The sequence below is a fragment of the Haemaphysalis longicornis genome, unplaced genomic scaffold, assembly GCF_048455015.1.
Source record: "Haemaphysalis longicornis isolate Haplotype H1 unplaced genomic scaffold, Haemaphysalis longicornis Haplotype H1 scaffold_5, whole genome shotgun sequence".
Lineage (NCBI taxonomy): Eukaryota > Metazoa > Arthropoda > Arachnida > Ixodida > Ixodidae > Haemaphysalis > Haemaphysalis longicornis.
The window spans coordinates 82,311,204-82,331,917 of NW_027526385.1; the positions used below are offsets into that span (position 1 = coordinate 82,311,204).

The 20,714-nt window shown below is 48.5% G+C and overlaps 1 protein-coding gene and 1 non-coding gene across 2 annotated transcripts in view; one reads left to right on the forward strand and one right to left on the reverse strand.

The window, feature by feature from the left end:
- Positions 1-232: 232 nt before the first annotated feature.
- Positions 233-314, reverse strand: Trnas-gcu (transfer RNA serine (anticodon GCU)). Its single transcript has one exon. It is a non-coding gene; the product is annotated as a tRNA-Ser (tRNA).
- A 1,631-nt stretch (positions 315-1,945) lies between these two features.
- LOC144138526 (uncharacterized) overlaps positions 1,946-20,714 on the forward strand; it is an 85,684-nt gene continuing 66,915 nt past the window's right edge. The window contains exon 1 of the mRNA XM_077670857.1: positions 1,946-3,581. Coding sequence (XP_077526983.1) covers positions 3,530-3,581 — 52 coding nt within the window. The 5' untranslated portion in view covers positions 1,946-3,529. The remainder of the gene's footprint in view (positions 3,582-20,714) is intronic.

Here is a 20,714-nt window from a genome sequence, read left to right on the forward strand (position 1 = left end):
CGCGTATCTTCTCTCCAAAAACCAAAGCATTGAGGGGTTGAATGAAGCCAAGACGGGACGTTTCGAAATTAATAAGCCTGATTAATAAGTGTGTCTGGGTCGTGTAAATTCTGCACTATTAGTTTTGAGACCGATGTGTAAGCGGTGTAATTCTCTTGCACGCTGTGACGAGAACTGAGTACGTGTTGGCAATCGTTTCACTGCGTCGAGAGTAAAAAAAAAAAAAAAATCTCGACGAGGATGGGATTCGAACCCACGCGGGCAGAGCCCAATGGATTAGCAGTCCATCGCCTTAACCTCTCGGCCACCTCGTCCGGATGAGCGGCGCTCTTTGAAGCGCACACTTGTGCGCCGGCTTTGTTGCGTGCCGCGCGCTTTGCGGAAGACGGCAGCTGTACCGGTCGAGGCGGTTGTTTCGAAACGTGCTCGCTGGCATCGCAGCGGTAGCGCGTGAACTCGGCTCATGATGGACGCTGGCATTAAATTCCCGTTTGAGCGGGAAGGTATCAATACGTATGTTTTTCTTTCGCGCTTTTCTTCGCTGGTCACTCTGTATGCCCCACAATGGTTTCGCACCTCTCTGTATCGCATTTGGTTAGAATTTGTTTGTTCGCCTTTATTTGCTTTAAATTACTCTCCTTTATGCTAGCGTGCCCTGTCCACGTCCAGGACATGCTAGCATAAAGGAGTGTAATTTAAAGCAAATAACGGTTAAAAAACAAATTTGCTTTAAATGTAATGCGAAGGCAAGATGACAGTTGATCATTAAGGGTAACAGAGTGGATCCGTAGAGATGGCAAGCGTGGCATGGGGCGGCAGAAAGTTAGATGGGCAGATGAGATCAAGAAGTTTGCGGGGATAAATTGGTCGCGCTTAGCGCAGGACCGGAATAATTGGAGATCCATGGGAGAGGCCTTCGCCCTGCAGTGGGCGTTGATAGGCTGGTGATGATGAGGATGATGCTAGCATGGCGGTGAATTATGCCCATTGACTGATAGAGTGAGGGTTTGAAGAAGTGAGTGAGTGAGTGAGTGAGTGAGTGAGTGAGTGAGTGAGTGAGTGAACCAGCGAGTGTTTGAGCCAAGTGCATAAACGAACGTTGAGCTAGTTAGTGAACGTTTTAGCGAATGAGTCAATAAACGTGATGGGAGCTAAATTTGTATTAGCAATTGTCCATGCACCTTTCAATTACATTAAATTCCTATCGTCTCTCACCTCCGTAAGTTCTGAGCTCTGAGCCTTGGATCTCAGCTCTCTAGGTACCCATCGGCGTTTGACATCAACTCAAGCAGCATATTTCGTCCGTGCGATCTGATATCCCATCTTCCACGATTTGAATTGGAATTCGGGCGGATGTAGTCGAGAAGCGGAACCACCCCACATCCCGTCCCCTCTTCACCTTTCCACGCGAAACACGCAATCGCTATGGAGATCATCCCGGTAGTTGTTGTGTATACATCGGGCGTAGCATTAGCAAATAGCTCGTGCCCGACCACGTGAATCGGTGGGCCACGGTGCCTTCGCGTTCTTCACCTCCGTGAGGTGTTTGCTCCTCCGGAGCGCGGGAAAGGTGCGCGGGTCCACGCGCGCATCCAACCGGTTTCCTGCTCCCTTCTTTTCACCTCACCGCTTCTTCTTCATCGAGAATCCCACCTCGCTTTCCATTGCCGCATCTGTTTGCCTCTCGCGACGGGCCGCGAGATCATCCCCGGGCTCGTCCAATAGACAGCCACCTTGATGGTCAGCGCGAAGCCCCGCCGTTCTCTTTACCGTCACTCCCCCCCTCGCTCCACCGGGCGGCGGCGTACACACGATTTGTGCTGCTTGCTCGGCCCTTCTTCCTCGTTTACTCTCTCGCGCTCACGGGCCTCCTCTCTCTCTCTGCCGGCGTGCGAGGAGTGTCGGCAGGCCGTCGCACCGCAGTCGCGTCCTGTTCCACCGCGCTGCACGACGCCGGCGTTGCCGTCGCCGCACGCCAGCTGTCTGGAAGGAACTCGGGCGGCACCTGTGGAATCCTCGTGCTCGGTGCGCGCCGGTTTCTTCTGCAGTGCTCGCTTCCCGACCGAGTGCTGTGTCTTCTTCGCCGGAGCGGTGACTGCCGCGTCTGCTTCTTTTCGACTCGGGTGTCATTCTGACGGCGTTTCTGTCCGCTTAGTGACAGCCAAGTCCCAACCCCTGTTTATGTGGAACACACCCTGTCCCAACTCCCCTTTATGTGGAACACGCCGTCGCGTCTTGTTTGCTCTTCAAGCTGTCGGCGGTAACGGGTGTCTTTGCGCGCCGTTGACGGTCCAACTACTCCCGCTTTGAAGACCTGCGATCCTAACCCATAGTCCTGGAAGAAAATTGCGAGGCGAAGATGTGACCGAGTGGAATGTGCAACGCGTCGTCGCCCTCTTGAGAAAAATCGTGTTGGAGTTGGCGCTCCTGGAATGCGCTCTCCTAAGCTCTGAACAACGTTGCCGCACAGTCCTCGCACGACGCCGGAGATGTAGGTGGAAGAAGGCGCGAGCGGTACCCAGGTCACGTTCACGAGCGTGCGATTTCTGCTTTTTGTTATTGATGAGCGTTGCCGTTAGATCGTAATCGGTTCGCCGGCACAGTGCACCCGTAATCAGTGACGGAGAGGATATTTGGCCCGGGCTTTGTGTTGACACTACGCAGGCGGAAGAAAGGAGGCGACGAAAGTGACACAACCGTCTCTTCCGGAGGAAGGAGGAACTGTTTACTTCCGCCTGCACAGTCGTCGGCTGTCCTCCGCATCTGGCGACCTCGGTGGGACCGGGATGTGACAATGCGTGCTGGCTTGAAATGTGGTCGGATGTCCGTCGGCTGCGGCACTTAGCGTGACGACGTTTCGGCTCCTCGCCCGTTCGCTCTCCGATACGTCGCCGCGCGTCCTCCTGATTGACGTCCTTTGTGTGTGTGTGTGAACAACGTCGGAACGTGAGAGGTCAGGGATAACGACCTGCCGGTGCGGTCCACTTAAAAGTGAACCTGCATATTTGTAGGGTGTTGACTTTAACGCTTCGGACTTGGTGCTTGGGTTGAGCGTTGAAACTGCGCTTATCAGCCAGCCCCCTGTATTTTTGGTGAAGTCTCCTTCTCTTACTCACGCCTAACGTCGTCACTGTTCCGATAGTGACGATACCGCTTTAGTCATAAGTTTATCTCTCTCTTTTTTTTTTTTTGTCATGAAACTGTGGTGGTGTTTCTTTGCCGGCGTGTGAAGATGTCACTCAACCACGGACGACTTGTCTCCGTTGCTACAGCCGTGAAAGCTGCGTCCACGTCTCGTCGTGCTTCAGACTCGAGCGCCGATCAGTGTTTCCGGCGTCAGCGACGGTAGGCTCTTTCAGCCCCGGGCTTGTGAACCGTTAGCTCTGCACAGCGTGCTTGTGTACCGGAGTTTCTCGTATACAACGTGCGCGCTCGTGTGATTTGTGCTTTGCGGTGCGTTTTGAGAACAACGCGTGCGGGAAAGTTACGTGTAAAACGGAGCAGTGTTGGTGTCCGGAGGAAGAAAACCATGGATTCTGTCTACCGTTACCTCTACTATCATCAAGACGACGACACCACGAGTAAGATATATCGGCGTTTCGGAATTCGGGTATTTCGGGATAATCGTAACCAAAGGAACATTTATTGTACATCCCTGGCGGGTTAGCAATACCGATTATGGGTATTCTTTTACTTTTGCCTTTACCTCAGAACAGCTCGCTTCATTTCAGACTGGAGCCTACACCCTCTTCTTTAATATATAATTTATTGATTCATTAATCAAGTCTGCCGTTATGTTTACGCAACTGTACTTTAACGTAAAATGTTAAGACAACTGTATCCCGGCACTTAGAATTAATAACCCAGATGTGAAACAAGTGTCACGCACATGCACGTACCAACGGAAGGGAAAGAAAATCTTCCACACTACCGTAGCTCTTTGAAGGTTAGTGCTGAGCCATGACGGCCATCTTCAGAGAACTCAATTCTGCGTTCATCAGCTGAATAACGTCTTCATTTACGTAAGAACTGCTGACATTAAAGAGCACACGTGAATTGCAACAAAAATATGCGCGTATCGAAGCTTAAAATCGAAGTGTTCAATGCGCATATATGAATGGTGTCCTTTATCGAGGAAAAATGCTTGTGGGCACAGTTTACATACATAGCACAAGCAAAGAAAAAAATATTTTAATTCTACAATCACGAAAATTTTCGCAATTTTGTTTGCCATAGCGCAGGTGAAACAAAAAAGAAAAGTATACAAAACGCGCATTTGCATATTTCATTTTTAGCTTTTTTCTTTTTTTACTTTTCAACTCGCATGAGCGAATACTTTTATGTGTTGATTCGTCCCAGAAAGAAGCAACGGCTATAGAGCTTCTGAACCCACTTATAAAGGTTGTGTAAGTTGTACAAGCATTTAGGAAAACTATAGATGGAGCTCACGTCGTCGGCACACCTGTCACACCGATTCATTTCTTTTGTTTCTTTTCCGTTTCCGCGGCTACAGGCTAGATTATGGACTGCCTTGCCCGTTCGCATTGTCAGAACTGTCGCTTGAGTCCCGCGAAATAGCGTCGTAAAGAAAGCCATTTCGTACGTAAGCATAAATTCGAGCACGTTCCAACGTGCATGGCTATCAATGTGACGCAAGCACAACGATGCACGGTATACTGCGTCATTGTATTTGCGTCACGATTCGGTAACCACATATGCGTATGAGGCGGTTAAAAAAAAAAAGAACAGCGAAATATCAGTGTCACGTGATCATGTCGGACTTCTGGGGAAGTGCACGTTACTTGAGGGGGAAAGTGTAAAAATTGGTGGAATAACAAGAAAAAACGTCACCTAAGTCATCGCATTCTCATTCTGACGCAGCAACGGTATCTATCGCAGCTTACGCACAGTGCTAGCAGTTGTGACGTAATTTTCAGCACGGGATAACACAATGCCCGACATTGTTAGCATTGGTCAATACAGTGGTGCGTGTCTTCTGCGCTGGGTTTGCCTCACTGATTATATGGGTTGGCATTACCCTTTGAGCCTTTTAAAGTGCCTTGCGTTTGGAGATCGTTTGGAGTACTGTAGAGGCAGATTTTCTGATCCACCCAGCTTTTTTTAATCTCGGTGTATGGTTGACCCGAGTGTTGCAGAAACAGGACCTGCAACGCTGCAACCAACGAACGTTCGTTCGTTGGATACCAACGAACGTTGGATACCAACGACTGGATACCAACGAACGTTCGTTCGTTGGTATCCATAGTTTTCACACAACCTACGTTTGGTCCTCGGAGCTCGAAATCAAGTGCACGATAGGTGTCTGGCGTCCTAGTGCATCAAACCTCGGAAAGAGCGGAAGGAGCTATCGTATTCTTAGCGCCTTTATATCCTGGATACTGCGTGAGCGGTTCAGGTCATAGTGAGCGTGACTATGTTTTCTCTTGTCTGCCCACTGTGTTCTTAGTTCCATCGTTCTATGACGTGCACACATACATGCACACGTACATACGTACGTTTATTCGTACGTGTATATACATACGTACATACACACGTACGTACGTTTGTTCGTACGTACATACACATACGTACACACATACGCACGTATGTTTGTTCGTACGTATGTACATACACATACGTACCTACATACGTACGTGCATGCACACAAGCATACATACGTACATACGTACATACGTACGTGCATACATACATACATACATACATGCATACATACATACATACATACATACATACATACATACATACGTACATACACACATACGTACGTGCATACGTACATACGTACGTGCATACATACATACATACATATGTACATACATACATACATACATACATACATACATACATACATACATACATACATACATACGTGCATACGTACATACGTACGTGCATACATGCATACATACATACATACGTACGTGCATCCATGCATACGTACGTGCATCCATACATACATACATACATATATACGTACATACATGTATACATACATACACCGCGCATGCATACATGTTTGTTCGTTCGTACGTACACACACATGCATCTACACACGTGCATATGCACATTCGTACGGACTGTCATGGGCAAATGAAGCGGGAACCCGAACGTATGAACCAGAACGCGCAAGATTGAAAAATGCTGCTAGTGAAGCTCTAGTAATAATTGGTATATTTGGAACGCTAGATTTTCCACCTTTGTTACTGCAATTAAGCCAGGCGTCAATTTGTCTTGTGCGGAAAGAAACTGCGGTATTTGCTTGTTCTGATTCATATTTTTCATTTCTCAATTACTGTACCTACTTTGAGAGAGTTGGAGATGGAGACAGACCGACATACACACTGTATTGCGTCGAGAAATTGGTTTGAGGCGGTTGTATTTAAATGTTGCCTTTACACCTTGAATGACTCTCCAAGCGTTCAGCTGTGTGGTGTGAGGGCGTTAGCCCGTGGCGCTCGCGTGTGTCCGCCCCTGGCGAACAATGACGGGATTTTGTTAGGGCGCTATGATTGATACTGGAAGCGAGCGCGTTCACAACAGCTGGTACTTTGCCGCGTCTTCTAGCACGTGATTATAAGCAAATGGCATGTTGGTAAGCAAAGAGGGCATATGTAGGAGAATGTGAGATCCGACGCGTGATCACATTTAAAATCGGCTCGCGTTACTTGCATCTTGGTGGTATTCATGTATCACTCCTTGTACGCGTCAACACCGATATAAAGCACATATAACAGCAGTACTTGACCTTTTAACGCTCTTTGGAGAACTAAAAATACATTTGAAGGCCCGGTATCTTCTGCAGCAAGGTCTCGTGAAATCGTCTGCAGTGCTTCTCCTCCACTGCTCATGCTCTGTGTGACGTCAGATGAAAGTGACGAGGTTCATCAGAGCACTGGTCCTACAAAGCTTAAAGCTGGTGAAAAAAAAAAACAGACAAATGCGCTCGCGAAAAGCGGTCCATGCTGTTAAAGGGACGCTGCAACACTTTTCAACTTTTTTTGAAACTCTTGAATGCTTGCAGAACGTAGTCACCCAACACACCCAGTACTTAGATTGGGGGGTAGCAAAGTACCTCAGGCAGGAATTACTGCTATATGCCCATCAGATAAACTCGCTCAAAAGATATTTTTTTCTTTCCCGGTCTTGACGTTTTCGACGGCCCGAATTACGTCACTGAGGCCATGCAGCGGCTGCTGGCCGGTTTTCCTTCAGTTGCAGCAGTGAACGCTTTTCGGTAGCAACTTCAAAAATAAAGCCACAAAAACAAAGCAGAAACGGAAGTCGTATCTGGTGCGACGAGCCAATCACGCAGTGCCGCTCCGTGCTCGCGATAACTGTAGCTTTCGCGGTGCTTCCAGACGCGAAGGAAAGAGTGAAAGCGTTTGTCGAAAGTGTTGCAGGGTCCCGTTAAGCTTGTTTGCCTACGAATGTACTTTTGAATGCGGGCTACGAGAGTTGCTCGTCATATCGGAAAGACCGCAAAATCGAGAGCAATCGAGAGCCTAGCAATTTCGGAGAGGAAATCGGAATTTGAAACGAAACAAAAGCTCAGTTCGACGAGAAACGAGACAGGAAAAGGAGTAGACCGAAGAAGCGCTGTCTACTGAATAGTTTTATCAGAGAAAAAGAACGTCCTGCGATTTTTTTAATAAGCTCGTTGGTAGTGAGCGCCAGTGCCGTTTACTTATTTTTATATCTCGTCCCACTCATTCTGCGCTCTCGTTTCGTTTCAGCCGCGAGCCTACCCGCCGAGCAAAGCGTTTTGTTAAAGCGAATCCAAATTGGTTCGTTAACTCGGGACATTCGTAAAATCTGATTTCACTAAGTAGTTTGAACTGTAGCTATTTCAGCATGTAGAACAGTTCCCATTACGACCGCGGACCGGTGTTTGTATTCTGTTGGGTACTTTTATTGCGTTATATTTCTTTTCTCATTTTTGAAGATTTCTGGGTTTTGGCAGTGCTCTACAACACGGAATAACTGTAGTCGATCGGTCTCTCCCTGGAAAAACTACCGCATTTACTTGCGTAATGATCGCACTCTTTTTTTAAAAAAATTGATGCAAATTTAGGGGTGCGGTCCTTATGCGGGGTTAATTTTTCGCGAAACATTTTTGAGCACAGAAAACGCAAGCAAGTCGTGGGCCAAATTTTTGAGATAGGTTAGATGAACATAAAAAATAAATAACAACGTAATAAGAACTCCGCACACCACCGCCAGCTGCTTTGCAAAGGGACGCAAAATGCAGTGTTTGCATCGATTACGGAACGCGCTGGAACGAGTTTGCTGCGAGGTGCCAACAGTTCGACCAATAAGTGGCTGCCACTGTGACAGTTCGGGGACATCAAAACAAACATGGCGGCCGACGCAGCAACATGAGCGTGTTTTTTTTTTTTTTGTCCTGTGAGTACATTATGAACATTTAGTGAGAGTTTCTTCTTCATCAATATTGAACGTATGCTTGCCGATATCGCTACTATTGGCGAGTCCGCCGCAATAAAGTAGCCACGTCCTCTGAGAGGGAAGGAAACAGAGGTACGAACGACCATCATCAACTAGACCTGGCACGCATACGACATAATGCTGCGGCTAGTTCAGGGTGCGTTCATTCGGCGGGAAATATAAAAAAAATCGAACTCAGACGACAAATTTCAGGGGGTGCGATCATTACGCGAGTGCGATCATTATGCGAGTAAATACGGTACTACTCGCCTCTGCGGTCCTTCGTCTTAGTACATAGGAGCAGGAGCCCGTACATGAACATTAGGACTGAGTCGCAAAACAAATAAACGCCTTGGTTTGCCCGTTCATGAACATTAGAACTGAGTCGCAAAACAAATCAACGCCTCGGTTTACCCGTACATGAACATTAGAACTGAGTGGCAAAACAAATCAACGCTCGGCGTAAGATTTTTATCCCGTGGTCGCTTGAGCTAGCGGAGAACTAAGTCGCCGTTATAAGCCGCAGATGTTTTCGGAATGGTTGGAGACGAAGTCATAGCCGCCAGTTCACTTCAGCGAAGTTCTCTCCCTTTTACCCCAGAGGTGATCTTCGTCTCGCATCTGCAGCCGCCGCTGACGCACGGAGTGTGCTTACGAAACGATCATCTCGCACCACAAAGGCAATGCCTTCTCCTTTCGTTCGAGCGCCGTATGCTGTTGCTTCCACCTGCGCTTTCGCCGTCGTTACAAGCGCGGTGAGAGTTAAAAGGAAGCGGTATGCGCCGCGCATGCTTCAGCCGCCGCTGCTGCTTCCATCTTTTTCTCATCTTTTCCCGCCCGTGTCTCGTCAGGCGGCTGGTGTGCGAGCAATGGAATTGTCACGGTCGGGGGTAGCTGGGGCGGACAAGACGCCGGCTTCCCCGCTTCCCGGAAGCGGCGTCGACGACGTCGACGAGAAGCCGTGTGGTGGCTCTCTTCTCTCACTGAGCTGTTCTCGACGTCACGTTGCAGAGAGAAACAAGATAGGAAGGAGCGCCACGGGACGGGGTTCTATGTGCTCTCCTTTTCGTCCTTGCTGCTCTTGCTTCGCCTTCCTCCTCGTTTGGTCTTTAATCCTAATCCTGTTTTCCCCGGCTTTAATCCGGCGCCGGTTGGGTCGATCGGAACGCTTGAGGGCTTTCTCGAAGCTGAGATATGATCGAACGATCGCGTGTTGTGCGTGCGAAGCCAGTGTCGTCCTCCCACAATTCTCTCCTACTGAACGGTTCGAAGTTAACTTGCGAGGGTCGTTGCATAATTGCCGGATGAAAAGTGGCGGGGACAGGGTAGGTCCTTGGCTCGCTGTTGGAGTACCACGTTTGAAGCTATGCGTGATCCGGTTGTAGTGTGACGCCGGGAAGGGGGCGTGTGTTTGAATTAAAGGAGGCTGGGTGCACAGGAGGTGCTAGCGAAGAAACGAAAGTATTTCGGGCTTACGCAATTGTGTTCTCCAGTTTAAGACCTCCTCAAAAATATTTAAGTAAAAAACTTCTTTTTGTCCCTTGTAGCAGTGCATAATTTTGACTTGTTACGCCGTGGTTGATTAGAACAGTTCAACAACTTTGAAGTGGCACTAGTTATTCGAACAGATTAACGATATTTCGCGCGGCCACCTGAATACTGCAACAGTGGATTGGCTCAGCTATTTTAGCAATACCTTCCTTCATGCTGTTTTTTTTTTTTTTATGCAGACCGCATAAATTGACGTAAGTGCGCCGCCGCGGCAATCTCGTATGCACTGTGCATCGTAAAACGGAAAGAACTTCGTGGAAGGCAGCCGCTTCTCGGTCGTTGTAGACATGAAAATTTTATGGATTCGCCGGAGGCTACAGATAGAGCTGCGGACCTTGGCATTAAGCAAAGATGTAACGCATGAAGCTCTTCCTTGCGAGCCCCGGCGTATGCAAGCGGAACGCATAAAATAAGGCATAATGCATTGGTTCTTTTTATAGCTATACCGTACCACCCCTGTGGATAAGTCGTCTCGGATGTCTGTATAGACCAGCGGTCTCAAACTCACATCTGTGAGCGAGCCGCTGTCACGAAGTTTAGTTTCGCAAGGGCCGGGGCAGCGAAGAATTTTGAAACGAGAGGGGGTGGGGGGGGGGGGGTATCAAAATGTCACCAAACGCGGACTTTTGAAAGACAAGTCCTCTCCCACATCTTGTCAATATGACGGGTCATTTCTGAATGGAATTTGGCGTAAGTATTCAAGAAACCATCGATACCGATCTCCCGGACGACTAAAATCTGGACGCCGGTCCTGAAATATAAAATAATTGTTGGTGATGCTTCAACACATGGTGACCGCATTGGGTGGCTCAAGAAAAAAGGAGCGCACTCGCGCATTTGGTTAAAAAAAAAGGAAACCAAATAAAAACAATGAACGAAGACACTCATGAACGGGCCGTGCCGCAGTCGAAAGGTCAGCGGGCCACATGCAGCCTGCGGGCCGGGTGTTTGATACCCGTGGTATAGACAAAGACGATGACAGAACAGGCTTTACGGCAAAGTCAACTTCCTCGCGAAGGCTCCGTAAAGCTATTAATCTAATCTGAATGTTTTGGAATAGATACTGCAATTTGCCGCTAAGACGACTCTGTCGTTACACTTACTTTTCGTAGTTAGTTCACTCTGCAGTTTCAAGCAACTTTCAATTCCCGTCTGCTGTTAGTACAGGGGCTTCTACAGAACTAGTGTGGTTTGAAAAAAAAAAAACATATGTAACGTGTTTCATCGGCGCTACCCTCAAACAAATTATGGCATTAAACCGCTCGAGCGGCTTATATAACAGTGGGAAGTTATATATTGGGGCGTATCGTGAATAACTATCAGTCGCAGCTTTAATAAAAGGTTCTGTTTAAAAGGCAAAGATTACTGAGTCTAGTATTTTGCTCACCGTGTGCTCTCGGTGATTAGATAAGGGGGTAACAGCTTCGTTACTGGCTTTTGTAAATATTTGACTAGTGGCTGCAAGGCAGTAAATAGGTCATTTTCAGGTACACGCGGGATACTGGGTCACTGCCAGGAAATTTAATTATGTGTGTGGTGTTGCCTGCGTGCCGTGCGCCTCCTTTACTGCGAATACTGCGATATATTTTTTGAGTCTGTGTAATAATCTCATCAAGAATGTATATCGCCCTATTTAAGAGCCCGCGCTACAAATGCAAACTTTTGTTGTTTTTGTTGTTGTTCCCGCGGAAACGGAGTATATGGACCACAGGAAAGGCGCTACGGCTTGCGAATTCCACTTGTCTTTTGTATATGGTGAGGTACAGTTTACACATCCGCAATTCTTTGGATTCGGCGAATAGGGTACTGCTTACGGCTGCGTACGGCTGGCCAGTGTTTGCTGTACTGCGTTACCCATAGCCCATTTTTGCGGCCACAATGACGCACAGCTGCTGATTACAAGGTCCCGGGTTCGATTTCTATCTCCGCTGTCCATACTTGTACCTGTAATTGGTGCAAAATGCAAAGGTTTGCCGAAACTCCCAAATGGGAATTGTGGGATCAAGGCGTAAGCCGCTATGCTATAAACTGAGCCCCTTCAGAGCGGCTTCACTGTTGCGCACGAATGCGGTGCTGGTAAGACACTTGAAGACTCAAGGGTCTGTTACAAAATACCCCTTGTTGGACCTCTGGGTCCGCCAGCTGCTGCGCGATGCTCAGGAAGGGGAGCGACACGTCATGATACGATGACGCTTTAATGGAAACTAGAAGAAGAAGCGCGCGAGCCGGCGCAGCCATGCGAGCATGCGACAGCTCGTGAAAAGCAGCATGAATGATGATGATCGGTGTCGTCTGCAAGCAGCGAGGAAGTCCCAACAGTCTCCCCCGCCGACAGATGACGCTAGGTCCATGGCTTCCGAAGGGTGGAGTACGGCATGCTGGACTGAAGTGCTGCTGGGCAAGCGTAGAGAGCAAGTCCTGATACTTCGTCCCGTCGATCGATCGACTCTTCTAATCGCTGCGTCAAGGTCCACAGTTTTCTATGACGTTTTTCGCCGAGTAGAATGACTCTGTCCTTCCATAAGTGTCTTTTTCTTGGCTGGATTTGAGATTCCCGTGCATCAGTCGTCCGCCGTCAAGAGAGCGCTTCCTCCGCCATCGGTGTTTCCACTGCCTAACCTGTCGCTTCTTGCAATTTGTCCACAGTGTTTTGGAAGCCAGAGTCGATTCATGAAGGTAGGAGCAGGAAAGTTTTATAAACCTAAACAAGGGAAAGTTGCTGCAAACGGAAAACTTCTCTTGCAGGTGTCGGACCTTCGGGGAGGGCGTGCTTTCGCTGCCTTTTCTCTGTGCTTTTCTCCGCGGACGTCTTGGCGCTTCTGTTTTTGTTCTGTTTTGTTCTTCTGTTAAGTTCCGTGTCTGCAGCGCCACAATTTTCGCTTGATGCCTCACTTTTGGCTCGGAATGGCGTCTTCTGGCTCGTGCCTTGTTTTGGCGCTCGTGCCCTTTTGACTCGGTCTGCTTTACAGACGTTGGCTGAAGAAGGTGACCTGTATCCTTTGAGGCCTGTTCCCGGTAGTACTGGATTATCTGGGAGGTGAAGGGAAAGATGTCCGACTCATTGTTGCAATGAAGTCCTACCACTTTTGAGGTTCCAGAAGGCGACCAAATTGATTTTTCCGGTGAAGTCAGTACTTCTTCTGAGGCGTTAGATACAACAACAGGGTCGTTTCTGGCCAATATACATGTAGTCATTGAAGCTTCTCGGAAGATCATCTCATTATTGAGCATCTCGATGGCTTCTTCAGTAGTGGACTCCGCTTCAACGAGGGGATAGTTCATACACTTGGACTCCGCTTCCACGAGGGGATAGTTCGCAGTGGAGTCTTGTGGTAGTGGGGCTGTCGTTGTGTGCCACTTTTCCACGGATTGAAGCTGGTGGTTCAAAGTAGCCGTTAAAATGACAGGACTCGAACTATCTCCAAAGGGTACCCGAGGTAATTTCCATGCGTCCAAGTCTTGTAGTGGATGGTCTGTTTGTGAGGATGTGCACTTGCCCTGTGTTTGTGAATGAACGGTCGCCGGGCGTAGCGTCGAAGACCGGCATTCCTGAATCTTGAAACGCAGACTAGCCGTCAAGGTGACAACCTTGTCGCGGTACTTTCCGGCGTCTAACGTCTCGCTTTCTAGCAAGTCGTCTGGTGTCTCCTCAAAAATCGCGTCATCCACTTTCTCAATCTGTGCATAAAATGCGCTGATTCGGTCGAGCAGTACACTTACTGCAGATGGTGTCACCTCTAGATTTCCTCTTAAGTGGCCTTCCGCTTCCGCTAGAAGGCCATCCAGTTGCGCCCGTAGTCTGAGGCGTCGTCGAAGTTGCCGCTCCATTTTGTCGCACGCAGCTGGGAACTCGCCAAGATCGCAGGCGCCGCGTCTTTTTCTGGGCTTTCGCGGCTCCGTGCGTCGATGGGCTTGGCGTCGTCTAGAAGTCCCGGGTTTTCGGCACCATGTGTTGGACCTCTGGGTCCGCCAGCTGCTGCGCGATGCTCAGGAAGGGGAGCGACACGTCATGATACGATGACGCTTTAATGGAAACTAGAAGAAGAAGCGCGCGAGCCGGCGCAGCCACGCGAGCATGCGACAGCTCGTGAAAAGCAGCATGAATGATGATGATCGGTGTCGTCTGCAAGCAGCGAGGAAGTCCCAACACCCCTATAAAAACCCCTTGAATTCATATTCAGCACTGAATACTGAGCCCATTCAAAGTCGGCTTGACCACTATACGTAAATGTATTACTGGGAAGACATTTATAGAGGCAATATAAACAGTCGTGTACCAAATATGATGGCCCTAGGACCTTCTATTCATAGCATTTCCCTATGCTCTGAAACTGACACATCAAGATTCACACAGACAAAGGTTTCCTCGCTGAGTCCACATAGACACGTTTTCGTATTTAAAACTAACTTTCAGCGCACGTTACCCACACTGCGGAGAGATTCGTGGGTGTCCAAACTCAGCTGACCTGTAGTACTGCGTCGCCTTGAAGACCAGATTTGTCGCCTCATGTCCTAAACCTTGATTTCTACACTTGTCTCCCAAGCCCAGGTATCCGCACGCCCTCGTTACTTAATCCTGCGAGCTTCGCTTTAATCCGACTTGTGTAATGACCGCGTGACTTCACCGGAATCCGGTGCATGCCCCCCCCCCTCGGAAGAACGAGGATCAGGCGCGTCTTCCTATTATGCCGTGGCGTACGGAGGCCGCCGCACCCCGGTGGTTCAGTCATCTGTGCCCGCTTGCTGCCCGTTCAGACCACCCGTGGGTTCCTCCTTCTCAGCGCTGGAAAGGATCGTTGGCTTTGCACGGCGGGGGTTAGCCGGGTCAGAAAAAATGCGCGCGGTTGTTACGGCGCTGGCGCGGAAAAAGAAAGGAGAGAGGGAGGGAAAGATATTCGCGGCGCAGCGCGCGAAATCGGTGACCTTGCGTTTCCCGTCGGCGCAACCTCCGCGCGGTTGAGCCGGAAGAATACGGCAGGAGGAATTTGGACGGGAAAATAATAATCATAAAAAAAAAAGACGGCGAAGCGGCGCCGTTGGCGGACGCTAAGGGGGTGACGTTTGTGACTGCTGCTTGCGTGGCCGTGGGAATATGGAATTCCGCGGTATACGCTTGGCGGTCAATGGCGTGACGCGTTCTGGTCTTAGCTGTTTGTTTGTTTGTTTGTTTACTTGTTTTCACGGCCTCAGGTGGGCTCTTCTCGTTATGCGCTGCTTATCCGCGACCCTTTGACCTCTCGGAGACGTCTTGATGGAGTGCTGCTCAAACGACGCGGCCGGTAAGAGAGCGATATATATATATATATATATATATATATATATATATATATATATATATATATATATATATATATATATATCAGGGTGTCGAACCGAAAAAAATACCGGTTCGGTTACGGTTCGGGTTCGGGTGAAATAATTTCATTCCGGTTCAGTTCCGGTTCGACAAAATCACGTACCGAACCGGTTCGCGAACCGGTTCGGGAGCTTGAACCGGTTCGCGAACCGGTTCGATGAGTTGAATTATCACTGAAATTAAAAAAAATCACTTAGTAGTTTAAAACGACAGTCAAATCAAAACACAAACAAAAATTCAAAATGCTGCTGTTCCCCAAAGGCAGTGGCGCAATTGCAAAGCAAACTTTAAACAATCACGATATATTAGAAAAAAAGATGAAGCGGCGACGATTCACCACCTACTTTCTCGCTCAGACTTTATGTTGTCCTAGCGACTATTCATAAGGCCACCGCCAAGAAAATGACGGTGGGATATATTTTCTGCCCTTTCCTTTTTTATTGAAATCGCAATCGTCACTATGAAACCGCCCATCACGCTAACCTTGAAGCCTTAAATTTAGGCCTGCGTACTGGTTCGTTCAAATGCCAGTGCGTGCTTAATACCAATGGCGCACATTTTTTATATTTCTAACAAAACAGAAAAATGCTACAACAGGCACATAAATACTACTAATGAATTAGATTATTTGGTCACCCTGAATAATTTGTTAGCTGTCACCTTATCGAATGTGTTAGCCACACTTTTGTTAAAAGTAGTTAACGCTCAGTCACTGCATTATTGCTCTAACCACTGCAATTCTTTTTGCGATAGCTATACCGGATGCGCGCATTACAATCTGTATGTCATCGTACCGCCTGACCTCGGCCATCGTTCCGTGTGCTACATTGCGGAATCTTATAACAGATTATGCTGTTACAAAATGAAAGGGAAATTTGACGCGCGGAGTATGAGATGGAACGTTTTTGGTTAGGCGCTCTTTAATTCGCTCACAGCACTACTCCCCTCCGGAACGAATAGCAGTAGAAGTAATGTAGCGAGTTGGGCAGTCAGTACAAGTGCACCTTCGAAAAAAGCAGATCTGCAAGAGACAAAACTGCAGAACAAGCAGAAAACATGATCGCTGGGCGAATAGGACAGTGTGAGGTACCAGCCTACCTTTCTGCACGTGTCATCTGCTTTGTTACTGGTTCTGCTTCCAAGACAAGGTCGAGGGCTGCAGTTTCTTGCCAAGGGATTAAGTGCGCACCTTAACAGTTTTCCCTGACATTTCTGTTGTTATTTGTATCTGTAAAAAACGGAACTTGTCCACTGTACTGTCCCCAAAAACTGACCACGGAAATCACTTCCTTCGCATTGATGACACGTTTGGTTGTGAAAGGCAGGGCAAAGAAAGGTATAGAGCAATATCCACGTTTTAGAGGTTTTTTTTTTACATATTCCGGTTTACTTACTTTTTGCTTAATATTTTAAAACAACGTGATTCGCCTTTTCCTTTTTGTTGTTTTCCCTGTAAACACATTAAAAAAAACTGGCGCATTTGATGCCCCGCGCTATATCTCTGTTTCGAGGCGCAGCTATGTTGCAGGCCAGCAGACTTATTTTAACCAGCTGGTGATATTAAACGTGGATCAAAATCTCGATACACCGACGTTCTCGATTTCCATCTACTTCAGAATAACGGTCGTGTGGAAGGGAGATCGAGGCCACTTGTGGTCAGCAGCAAACGGCTTAGCCACTGAGCAGCTCCTGCGGTCACACTTGTCAAGTATTAACAATTTCCAGGTGTCAGACCTTTTAAACAAATTATGAAATGCAAAATGTTTGCACACATCGGGTGTGTGCTTTCGCTGTTGCGCAGTGGAGCACTCCTGCAGCCTGACTGGTCCGATAAAGTCGTAGCTAGGGGAGGGCAAAGTCGTTTTCTATCCCCTGCAAGCTGCCGATTATGAAATTTCGTTCGGTCAGCTTGCACTATGCTCGCGGTTTTAGCAGTAACAGACCATTGCTACATTGTTTCATAGAGCGTGATAGTGTTCAACTGTCTGGCGTGGAATGTGCGCGAGCGTTTACGAGGTTTATGGTACGTGAAAGAAAAAAGACATGAATTGCATTGACTGTGCAATATCAAGAACGGAGGGTCGAACCGTTTCGGCATGAACCGGTAACCGTTATTTCTTTTTTCGGTTCAGTTCCGGTTCGGGTTCAGCGTGCTCAAAAAATAACGGTTCGGGTTCGGGTTCAGTTCCGGCAAAAATACCGGTTCAGTTCCGGTTTTCGGTTCGGTTGGGTTCCGGTTCGACACCCTGATATATATATATATATATATATATATATATATATATATATATATATATATATATATATATATATATATATATTATATGTGTGTGTACCTGTATATACCCTTGGAGCAATGAAACTATAAAGATGGTGAGGACACAAGAAACGGAAAACTTCGTACGATGTAACGACCTACAAGTGTTGCCAACGTTGCGGCAGAGAAACTTAGCTTCGTCAGCGCCCTGTTTTTATGCAAAAGGAAACTAGGTCAGATGATTGAACTAGCTGCAGCTGCCTTCCTCAGAACAGTAGGGGATACAGTTAATTTTCTCAAACTTCGTTTTAATCTTCGATTCGAACATGCAGGGTATTTTATTTTGCCAGTATGTTCGCGCAGTGCAGAAGACGACGCTTGCGTTTTGCCAGCGTCTTCTCTTTTTCCAGAGGGACAGAGATGCCTGTATGTTTTGCCGAATTTAACGCGTTGCTGTGGGACGCACTTCGTAACGTTGTTTTCGGTTATTCACAACTGACAAGGGATGATGAGCCCGTGGAATGCGTTCCCACGGTCTGTTCGCCCAGAAAGCGGTGACCATTGGTAAAACTGGGGCTCTGCAAAGGCAAGTGACCGGCAAAGGCGAGTGCGTTTCGCGCGAGGCGACGCCTGACATCATTGGTCGGGGCCTCTGAAAGTGGCCAGGAAGACAGGATACCAGTTAAGTCCATTAAAAAGTACAGTTTCGCAAGCCCAATGCGAAAGTACACTTGCGAAAGTACACTTTCGCAAGCCCAAAAGGGGTCCCCGGGGCAGTCATCGCTGAGAACCACTGCTCTAACTGAACAAAGCTGTATGTTGTCTTCGTGGCCCCCTTAACGGCTGTTTACGCCAGCTCCGTGATTACAGTGCACTTGTCCAAGACCCCTTCCAGAGCTTTCATTGTGCCCAAGAATGGCAGCTCGCAGAGAAAATACAACAGCGTTACGGAATAAATGCGGCAACCGAGGGCTACAGAACCTACGCGCCGGAGCGCTGCTTGCGTGGCGGGAAGAGTCGTCGGGAGCGTCCCTTGGAACAACAACCAAAACCAACTGCGGCGGCGTTAGTTTATCGACAGGTCGTTCGTTTTTATGGCTGACGCTCGCAACCCCTACTCGCAGGGAGCTGTAAATCGGCGCCCGTAGATATATAGTCTGCTACATTCCCGTTTTGTAGCGGTGTTTTCTCCGCGTTCCGAGAATTCCGTCTCCGTCGCAGCACCATTAATAGAGAGTTATAGCAGAGCGGAAAACCGGTCCCGGTACGGTACCCGGTACACTTGCGCGCGCGCACGACCAGTTTTAACGCCTCTGCTCACGCGCAGTAGCTCCGGTCGCCTACCGGGTACCCTACCCGAGACCGCTTCTCCGCTCTGCTATCACTCTCTATTGACCGACTTTTAGCTTACCTTGCGTGCCGTGTGTTCCGTGCGTACCGTGTGTACCGTGATTCGACTGCGCATGCGCGTGCGGGGACGGCGAGGGCCGGCCGCCCGTCAGCGGAACTAGTTCGCCGTACCGAAACGAATGCGCACGTGTTCGGTCGGGTCCCGGTACAAACGGTGCGCACGGAACACACGGTACACGCGGAAAGCTAAAAGTGATTGGCTAAACATCGGCTGTGACAACATTCGCTAGTCAGCGGTGAGAAATTTAGCAGATCAAGGGAACTGCGCTTGTGCAGAATGGGTTAAAATCAGAATTACGAAACCTGGGACAGTGTCGGGAATTACTACAAACCATTTGTGACGTCACTGGAGCAGTTCGCGAGACGGCCGCTGAGGGCGCATGTATTAGAGATAAGGTTGGGCCGTAGACGTTTGCTAGACGTCTTGGTAAAGTTAGACCCTAGTCCTGCTCAAGTCCGGTGAAGTGAATGACTAAATGAGCCAAACTACATTTTGAAGCCGCATGAAAGAGTTCGACGAAGTGAAGTGCCACGCGTTGCGTTGGAGTCTCGCAGTGAAGCCTGCATCGTCCAAGCTATAGCGATCGTATCGCTCGCACACCCAGTGACCTGGCAAGACGCAGGATGGCGAACCTTACGACAGTTTCGAGTGCTGCCCCTGCTGCTGCTCCATCACGTCGGCGTACTATCGTGATAAATTGAAATATGAACAGCGGAGCGCGTGGCTTTCAATAAATGCCGCGCATCCTGGGGACGGGCCGCGTCTGCGCAGTGGGAACAAGTTACGAGAGTTTGTGTCCAACGTTGATGTGGAAACACCGTAGTTCGGCGTGTAAGCGTTTTGGTTTGTCTTCCCACCGCGTTCGGCGCCCGCCCACGCCAGGGTTATCTAACTTTGTTGCTGCGATCAGTGAAAACGGCGCACGCAGCTAATATATACCTTTATTTTTTATTTCGTGCTGAGCGCCCAACGGACAATGGAAATACGATGGCCTTTCCATATCAAGGTTGGTCACGAACTCTCGTAACTTGTTCGCACTGCGCATGCGCGGCCCGTCGCCAGTAGGCGTGGCAGGTACTGAAATATAACTTAACGTGTGAGTTCGATCTAGTTGGTAATTCATAGTGCAAATTTAAAGCGCAAAAAATTTAGACAGAAGACGAACGAGACAAGGACAAGCGCTTGTCCTTGTCTAGTTCGTTTTCTGCCTAAATTTTTTGCGCTTTAAATTTGCACTATGTACTGAAAGCCACGCGCTCCGTTGTTCGTATTTCAATCTATCACGTTAGTACAGGTAGGTAGGCGTCTTCCGATCGCTCCGCTTTTGACGAGGGCAGCGTGGCCAACTGAACTGCTTTAGAATTGCCTCTTGTTATGCCGCGAAGTGAGTGACGCTCCGGAACCTGCGCATGTTGTCAGACAGGGTTCCCACGTTTCTGACGGCGCCGATGGAGGGGGGAGCGCGACCTGATCCTCGTCGTTTCGATTGACGCGTCTGGTCTGGAATCAGTCTCACGATCTGCATCACGTCACTGTACGTAGTCAGTCCTCCATTTGGCGAGCTTAACGTACAACTCGGCCGACCTTGCACCCCCATTTGCGCCCTCGTTCGTCTGAGTGCTAAAGCCGGAAGGTTAGCTGCATCTGTGTGTGTGTATGCGCATGCGCGGTGGCCC